Genomic DNA, 9,139 nt, shown 5'->3' on the forward strand with positions numbered 1-9,139 from the left:
CTAATTTTGACCGTTCTATCCCCTACAAAGGGCACACTACATTTAACATGATTAATTTCACACATAATGACTCATCTTATTACCACGAACGCATCTCACCATTTTAATCAACCTAAAAAAATACCAGCAGGCAGAGACAATAATGGGGGTGACTGGGTACCCTTAAATGACATTTATTTATGCATCTATCCTGGTTTGCAGTAAAACATGAGCAAAAATATACACACAGAAAGAGCAACAACTAAAAAGCCAGAGTGAAAATATACTCTTCCCTTTAGAAGAGCAGAGTTCATGGACCTTTGCTTGATCTGAGGCAATATGATTTAAGACAATAACATCATGTGTGTCTGTTAAAGCAACTGCTAAATTATTCCCTTTCATATTTGGACCTTGATGTTGCTTTATTCCGAAAGATTTTTCAAAGTTTTGCACGTTACAGTTGCAAAAACTCATTGTCCATGCTGGTCTTGTATCAATTTGCTCTCAATATGTTAGTTCTGATATATATTTACGGACCTTGGCATTTTCACCGCAAGCAGAAGGTAAGACTCAAACGCTGACAAAAAACTTTGATTTAAATACCAAAACTTCTCCAAACCATAAACAGTGTGATTTATTGAAATAAGATCCAGCCAGAATGCTCCTCTACCACCCAGGCTTATACATTCTCTCATCTTTACACCAAAATAGCAGTAAAATACTCTTTTATAAACACCTCCATCACGACAGTGTGCAACTGTGGCGCCACAATACACTTCTTTTGTTCCACTCTTTCCAATAAATAAATTAAACAGACACATAAATTAATGTATTGCTTTTTGAGGACATCTCCAAATCCTCAAATTAAAAAAAAGGGGAAAAAAAATAGAGATTAGTGGAAACATTTTGACACTGGGGTAGCAACACTATCTGTCCACCAGGAGGCACTGTTTCTTTATAAGAAAACAGGTTCCTTTTGTGCGTGTAGTTATGATAACTGCAGGATTTAGATCGGATGGATTTTTCACCATGAGATTATTACCCTGAAAGCTGCTGCTGAGGGTATGGTGAGGTAGAAAAAATAAAGAAAAATCCAATTGTTATGAAGATCTTTGGTTAAAATAGTAAATCTTCGTAGTGCGTGTAGTGATGGGGCAATATGATGAATGCAGCAAAGCTAAAAAAACGGATAGATTTAATAAATTCTGGAGAGAAATGAGTGAAACTTTCTTCTTTGGGCAAGTAAATGGTGAATCATGCCTTTGAGGAGCGACAAAGTAGGGTAAAGAAGTTCAGCATGCCTGCTCTGGATTAGCTCCAGATTAAGAGATTACAGTGAAATTAAGTAACGGTTGCAGGAATGCCAGAACAGAAACGCATGTGAAATGGTCAGTGGAGTGTCTCAAATGAAAAAGGAAAAAAGAAACTCATCCGGAGCACTTCATTCATTATCAATAACCTGCAGGTATATATGAAATAATCATTCACTGTGGATCTTATTGTCCTTTTCTTTTCTTTGGAAAGTGCAGATCAGGTGTCCTGCTTAGATGTCCGCAGGTACACTTAAAAATACATTACTCTGGCAGAGGACGGAGCAGGATTAGGCCAGACACCGATGCGAGCGTTCCAAATTTGGAGCAGTGACATTGCAGGATTAAAGTGGGACTAGATTTAAATGTTCCTTTCCATAAAACTGATGAATGGCAAGTGCACATCTTGCTTATTCAGGCTTCATTTTTTTAAAAACAGCTTTTCTTTGCGTTACCTGCAGATGTGTTGATCTGATACGTGCCGAATTGTGATGCCTCACCTCAAATAACGAAGAACCTAGACAACTTTCAAATAACACAAACTACACAACTTTATATCCTTGAAGAGAACCGATTAGAATGAGACAAAGGGAACAAACATAAACTCTACCTTATCATACATGTATGAGTTCAATTCAACTTTGAGTGACAGACGAAAAGCACACTTTCAGCGTAAATTAATACAAAAATGACAAGGTCAGCATCTATTTCTGATATTTAAAATAGATGCAATTCACACACACATGTGCGTGCACACACACATGCCCACAGAAAAAGAAAATCACTAAATAATTCTGCTGTATTTACAATATGAGACTCTTTAACGTAAGGAATGCAATGACACGGAGACAGAGCGTGTACGGCGGCATAGCGTCGCCGTTGTGGTCGATATTCAGACGGTTCTTCCACAGACCGAAAGCTACAATTCTGCTCCGACTTGAAGTTTTATAAGGAAATGTCACTTTTCCCCGAACGGGGCTGATGTCATCGTTCTGGCAGCAGCCCCGACATGAATCGGGCCTTTGACAAAACGCTGCTGGATTTAAAAGCAGCCAGTGTGAAGGGCCCCTTCATCGTGTACACCAGATACCGATTATTGCACGTTGCATGCAATTTCCCGACCTACAGCGTTAAGTTATTTGGTGCAAAACGGGGCCTGCGAACGAAGCAAACACACACGTGCGCGCTTGTGACTTTAAAGGTCGTGACCTCTACTGTTGGAGTCGCTCGCTTCACCTGCCGCTCACTGTGCATGAGGATTAGTGGATTATGGTGGGGTCCCTCCTGGTGGCCAGTGGTTTCTATGCAACCTCAGTGCACATTTACAGTAGCAGTGAGGCAGGACACATGGACCTCCTGCGCTCAGAACACACTGAAGACAACACACACATGCAGCATGGCTTCGTTTCTGCATCCATACGCTTTTCAATGCAACAAAAAAAGACATACTGTACTGGTATAATCGTATGATATTGTATGAATACTATAGATATACACATTTTGTATTGTAAGTTGTGTATATTTTTTATATAGAGGCATACTCTATAAGGAGGCAGCAGGAAGGGAGCAGCATTAAAGTTGTAATGTTGCTGATCCTTGCAAACGCTGGAAACACATGTTCACTCCCTTGACGTCCCCTTTTGTTGTCATGCAGTATAAATACACGTTACCTCAACCTAATATACAGAAAAGAATTCCCAAAGCCCACAGACAGAAATAAGGACAGGATTAGCACCCTTTTGTTCTCACCTCCCTACACAACTTCCCCCAGAAGAAAAAAATCTGAGGGTTGTAAACAAATCCTACAAAGGGTGTGAATCCTGAGATCCGTTTCTGCGTGTGTGTGTGCGGTGCAGTGCGGTTGGTTTTGTTTTTTTGTTGTTTTTTTTTTTGTATTTTTCAAGGGGAGGGCAAAGGTCAACCTAGTTGTTGGTGTTGATCCGCAGCTTGAAAGACACTTTTCCAGCGAACTTGTCCCTTTCGTGTCCGGTGGGAATGTTGTTGGAGTTGATCTTGCACTCGATGTTGACGTCCTCGTTGGTAGTGATGTTCAGGAACTTGACGGCGACCAACGGCTGAGAGTAGTTCACCTGCAGAGAAACGACAAGGTCGCGGAGGCGGATTTAACGACAGGAAGTGGCCTTTTCCAACAGCTCGCTCTGGATTACAGACAGTTTTACCTGAGCCTTCTTGCCATAGTAAGGGTAGTACATGAGGTTAAATGTGCCATTGGGAGGGAAGTACCGCAGTTCTCCGATCTTCTCCGTATCTTCTCTCTGAAGGGTGAAACGCACCGTCAGTAAAACCTGAACACGGATATATGTAGGTGAAGACGAGGTAAGCCTCGTTAATCTCCTTCTTTTCTCCAGAGCTGACTTCCCAGCGCACCCACACTCTACTTCCGCAAAGCAAATCACCTCATTTGGATGCGCATAGCTAATATCTACGCTACCGAGGCTGCAGCGCACTGTATCTCTAGAAGGACCGGTTTCTGCCCTCTTCTTACCCATTCATCTTTGCCGACTTTGTATCGCTGAGACGGGACAGATTAATGCAACACAAAAGAGGGAAAAAGAGAAAATGAACAACACAGAACAGTGATGGAAAGGACAAGGTGGCGCCATGTAGAAATGAAAGTTTAACAAAGTGTAGACGTGGCAGAGGCTGAGCCGCGGGCGAGTAGTGGCAGAAGGGCGAGGCGGATTCGCCACCGCAGGGATTACCTTTGCTGCACAGGTGACAAAAGGAGCCTGGCCATCTTTTCCCGGGAACATCCCGATCACCTGGTGAGAAAAGACAGACCAACACTTTCCACTTTCTCCTTTTACTCTCAGCAAACACCAACATCACCGTCACTGCTGGGTGAAGCTTCACGGCCGCTGTCTGAAGTGTTGGAAATCTGCTAAATTAGCAAAACTTGTATCACCCGGTTCTGAACTACAGCAACTGGGAGCAGCAAGCATCCGCCATGCTATTCAGCCGGTAAAAGTAGTCCCCCAAAAGAGGGGGGAGCGTTTGACAGCTGGAACGCACGCCTTGAAAATAGCGCACGACTAGCAGATCTCGAGCGCTTGCGCTCGTCAGACGGTCGCAGGTTGAGGGTGAAGTTGATGACACGAGTGTGTCGGACAGATTTTCTGTTGCGTTCAGGTCGACGGGCGCGTCGTGTTCTGACCACCTGCGATATTTCAGGATGGAAGCTGGCCGATCATACCACCCTGACGCCGACTTCCCCATTTGATCCCCGCGATCATCTTTGCCTCCTTCCCGGCCACTTTCACCATCTCAGTCACTCCATGTCTCCTAGCAACACCATCCCCTTTCCTCTTCCTTTTCCTCATTCATACCCGATTCATCTTGATGATGATGCATGGCTTTCCCTCCTGGTATCCATAGTAACGGTCATTGATGCCGGAGCACTCTTCCAGCAAGGTGCGGTTGAACTGACAGGAGCGCTTTGGGTTGTTCTTCACGTCACCGCTGTCCTCCTGCAGGAAGTACTGATCCGGGGTGCACTCGTCGTTCTTCTGGACCTGTGCGGTGTTGTTGTAGGCTGAGGGGGAGAGGATGGGGGTGGGTTTTATTCTGTTTGCAAGGGCTTATGACTCAACTAAAGCCCTGCTGCAAGGCACTCTCCTACTCAGACTGTAACGGAATCATCTATTGGGTAAAAAGGATTCGCGATAGGGAACAAGATGTTCCGCAGAGGTAAACCGCATGATGGGGTCAGACTTACGTGCCAGGAACTTGTCCAGCGCCTGTGCATACATGTCCCAGCTTTCCGTTTTCTGGATGCTATAGACAATCTCAAAGGTCTCGTCTGCTTTGGGTCTGATCACCATCCCTGTGAATGACAGACAGGGGGGGGGTGTCAGCGCCCTGCTGCAGGCCGGACCTCGACACGCACCGTCTGATCACGTGCCGCACCTGGCGTGGTGAGCCGGTCTTGCCGGGTCGGTGTGTGGTCGTCCAAAGTCTGCAGCATGACATACATGGTGAGCACAAACAAGCCGGCCAGGAAGGTGTAGAACGCTACATAGAAGAGAAAAATCAGGCCTGCGGACAAAGAGGGGAGAGAGTCGGATCAACAACATCCTCACTCATCAGGAGATGTGATTTAGCTACACATGCAGCACATTTATTGATCACACAAATGCAACATTGCAGATTTTAACACTTCTATGTCTGGCTGCTAGTTGGAGGTTAGAAAGGGAAACTTGATTTTTTTTAATCATCAAATGTTTCGATAGGAATATGTGCGAGGACCCTGTTTGGGATTAGTGTTTGTTTGGTCACTTTGTGATGAGAAAGGACGTGTTGGACCTCATTAACCTGGAGGTCGGTCACCTGTCACTCATTTCAGATATTTTAAAACATCAATATTTGCGCAACAGTGTGGAAAAATATTGTCACTGCAAAAGAAAAAGAAACCACCAACCTCAACCTGGGAAGATTTAAAACAGGACTGAATTATTTATCTCCAATCAATTTCCTGTTAATAGTGTCCCGTTGAGACCCTCCAGCTATTAATAGAATCATGGTGTCACTGAATGTGTAAAATGATGTTACCTTGCTACGGGGATAGTGGAAATCCTCAACTCGGCCACCCCCGCCCTCTCCAGGGGAGCATACACAGCATTTCCTGTGACACATCCCTCATTTTAAGTAGCAACACCTGGGGCCAGAACTGGGTTGTTAGCGAGTCCTCTGACCTCCTGCCTCTGCAGCGTGCCCCCCCCCCAGTGTGCAGCCCTGCCATGCTGCCAGCAGCGCTCGTCTGTCAGTGCACACAAGGCTTGATAAAGCCATTACAGTTCATCAAGAGGAAGCTTCCTCAGTGGGGGTAATTCCTCAATCTGGGAAAAATAAATTTCCCCCCGCATGTTTTCCTAATTCCTGGAATTAATGGACCCAAAACTGACGGGTGGCCGAGTAAAATGGGCTAGAGCGCTCCGACTGTCGCATGGAAAAAGACCCCAGCCAAGTCATTAAATATATACAAAGTCAGAACTTTGGGCCCAGGTCCAGCAGGTCCTGGCCGGAGGCGATACAGCCGGGGGGGGGGGGGGGCTCAGAAAGGAGGCGCAACCAAAACCAAAGCGTTTAGCTGTTTTATGTCTGTGTGTGTGTGTGTGTGTGATCCAGATGGGATGTTGCGCAGCACACAAATATGACACCACCCCAGGGAGACTGGATGTGCACGCATGCATACAGGGGTGAGCGTGCATGTGCTGCGCCCCGCTCCCCCCACCCCCCCAGCAGAGAGGGTGTTGGGTTTACAGTCTGCCCTCTTAGTGCACGCCGATGATGGACAGCAGAGCATCTCTGTTTCAGACTGGGTTTTGTTTGCAGATGCCAGCTGAGAGCCAAGAACAAAAAGCCCGACGTGGGACGACCCGACACGCTGCACTTTTGTTGATGGTAATAGCAGGAAGTGTCTCTTTTCTTTCAGAATTAATTAGCAGGACACGATTAGCAATCAAATGCACCACGCTTGAAAATGAAAGGCCCCAAAGAAACTCCATTAGCCTTCAGCTGCAGCTTCCCATAATCGAACCTTCTATCGTGTAAATAACCTGGAAATATAAACCAGCACGGGCACCAAGGCATGTTTTGTATCAGGTCTTTTATGCTGCGTTGCTTTATTAATGAGCTTTTTGTTGATTTTAGGAACCAGGAGGTGCAGAAGGCGTAATTATTTCTATTTTCAGAGGAAACTGTTGTTTGATCTTGCTTTTCTGGTGTCAGCTGGTGGCGATGTAACATCAGGATTACAGGACTGTTCCATTTATCAAGCCCGTGCCCTGTTCATTAGAGCTCTTTTACACAAAGCAGAGAACAATGAAGTGTTCTGCGGTTCATCAAAGCGGGCTTTTGATCCACCACTTTGATCTGCCACATAATTAGAAATGTAGATAACTCATTTACTTTCCAAACAGGCGGGACACCTGAAGTAAGCCTTGTAGAGAATGCACTGGGATGGAAAATGGATGAGAGGTGTATGTGTCACTAATGAGAGGCCAAGTTTAGCAGACCTACGCGTAGAGACAAACACAGAAATAGCCTAATTAACCAGCCTTTGAGAGCACGGCTTAAAAAGGCCACCAAACCTGAAGGCACCTGGGACACTGAGCTGGATTAAGATGGACGCTGCAGGAGGTTTCCAAGAAGCTTCAGTCACCTCTGCTCTGATAGAGCGTCCATTCACGAAACATAATCACCACAGGCAAAGTCGGTTTGTGGTATTCCAAAAATCAAACATTTCTCAGAAAGGATGGCAAAAAAAAAAAGTTTCTTTGGGTGATTGACCTAAACACATCTTAAATTAATACCTTCCCAATCTGCCAATGAAGTCATTAGATTAGGATTAAATTCCTCACCGAGTTACACTCACTGGGAGGGGCCAGGTTGGAGGTGATACAAATAGCATTTGCACCCCCCACCCCTCCGGCTTTACCCAGATTAAAGCGTTCCAATGTCATTAGAACAGAGCCATATGCGCGCATCATGTCATGAATCTTTGAGAGAGCTGCAGGGTGCTAATGTGGCAGGAGAGAAGACAGGACAAAATGCAATTCGGGCTGTCATCTCGAACAGGAGCGGAGCTCTCCACACTGCGAATCCCTCACAGTACCTGCAGGCGCGCAACCCGGTGACTGCTGTAAGTTCCGAGGGCCAATCACCCCGCAATAACAAGTGTCATCTGCAGCAGATTTCACGTTACAGCGCTTCGCGCAAGAGCTGGCGACTCCTGTCTTATTCAGCAATGCTGCAGTCATTTAGCTAATTCAAATCAGAAGTAAGAGCCCATGCCTCCACCCCTGTGCTCAGCGCATTGCGCAGGGAAATAAAGCGCTACCACAAATTAATATATAATTTAATGTAATCGCATTTATATATTTATTTATTTCTTCAGGCAGACTTCTGTGGATTGGTGCCGCATTCGCGTATTCAGGTTTCAGCACCAGACTGTAGCGGACAGCTCGGCTGGTTATTAAATGAACTTCTGCCGGGATACTTTTGATAAGCCCTCTGCTTTACGGATGTTCCCGCACAGACCTGTTACGGAGCCAGGGGACCGCGTTTACTGCATTGCTGAGGACGGTTGGACAGTACTCACCCCAGCTACTCGCCGTCCTGCCCAGGAACTCCCTCGTCCTCGGGTTCCATATATATTCTTTCCACCCGCCTTTTTCTCCATCCTTGGCCATTTTCGCATACAAGTTCAGTCAGACTCTCGAAAGTCCCTGATAAGATGCGCGCCCCTGATGCAGAACGCCGGCTGGAGCAAATTAACCGACAGAGAGGGGGAGAGAGAGGGAGGGAGGGAGAGACAGAGAGAGAGAGAAAGAGAGAGAGAGAGAGAGAGTTCCGCCTTGGAAACTGCAGAAGAGCCAATTAAACAGATAAAGCCAGCAATTAGAGAAGCAGAAGTTCGAACTGAGGTGGAGCCTGCACTTAGGTGATGGCCGCAGAACGGACAGAGCGAGACCCTCAGACCTAACTGCCCTCCCTCTGAGCTCCAGCCTGCATGCCGCAGAGATTTGATGAGTGGTGCAGAAACCCAGTGATACTGCGGTAAAGCGCGGTCCCTCCGCCTCTATCTCTCGTGCACGCACCCCTCCCTCCTCCACCGCTCCATCCCCCCCCTCTCCTCCACTCTGGCCAATCACCAGGCTCCGCATCCTCCCTGCTCGGCGGCCCCACGCCTGACGGACGGAGCTCGGAGCGAATGGCGCGCCGGCCGAGGCCATTGGCTCCGAGGTCCGCATCGTCACATTTTCAAACGCAAATCCAAGCGAATGTCCCTCTGATTTTGCGTGTCCGTGTGTCTCCGTGGCTACTAGAAG

At 46.6% G+C, this 9,139-nt stretch overlaps 1 protein-coding gene across 2 annotated transcripts; it reads right to left on the reverse strand.

Annotated features, from left to right (window-relative positions):
- Window positions 1-143: 143 nt before the first annotated feature.
- atp1b2b (ATPase Na+/K+ transporting subunit beta 2b) lies at window positions 144-8,879 on the reverse strand. 2 transcript variants are annotated; one of them, XM_057053459.1, is made up of 8 exons: window positions 8,410-8,879; window positions 5,217-5,345; window positions 5,026-5,133; window positions 4,637-4,842; window positions 4,013-4,072; window positions 3,796-3,822; window positions 3,470-3,565; window positions 144-3,379 (listed from the first exon to the last, which is right to left on the reverse strand). In XM_057053459.1, exons 1-8 carry the CDS (start codon window positions 8,498-8,500, stop codon window positions 3,212-3,214), a joined length of 885 nt encoding a protein of 294 aa, XP_056909439.1. In that variant the 5' UTR covers window positions 8,501-8,879; the 3' UTR covers window positions 144-3,211. The 2 variants fall into 2 exon arrangements, with proteins under 2 accessions (XP_056909439.1, XP_056909440.1); XM_057053460.1 differs by lacking the exon at window positions 3,796-3,822 and having other exon boundaries at window positions 8,410-8,877.
- Window positions 8,880-9,139: the final 260 nt, after the last annotated feature.

The sequence above is a fragment of the Takifugu flavidus genome, chromosome 14 (assembly GCF_003711565.1).
Source record: "Takifugu flavidus isolate HTHZ2018 chromosome 14, ASM371156v2, whole genome shotgun sequence".
NCBI classification, from domain to species: Eukaryota; Metazoa; Chordata; class Actinopteri; order Tetraodontiformes; family Tetraodontidae; genus Takifugu; species Takifugu flavidus.

Excerpts from the sequence above, each read along its gene's own strand:
- atp1b2b (XM_057053459.1), bottom strand. The coding sequence starts at position 8,500 with ATGGCCAAGGATGGAGAAAAAGGCGGGTGGAAAGAATATATATGGAAC. Across the intron at positions 4,073-4,636 it reads TCATCATCAAGATGAATCGG|GTGATCGGGATGTTCCCGGG; the intron begins GTATGAATGAGG and ends TTTTCTCACCAG. Across the intron at positions 3,823-4,012 it reads TTGTCACCTGTGCAGCAAAG|CGATACAAAGTCGGCAAAGA; the intron begins GTAATCCCTGCG and ends GTCCCGTCTCAG.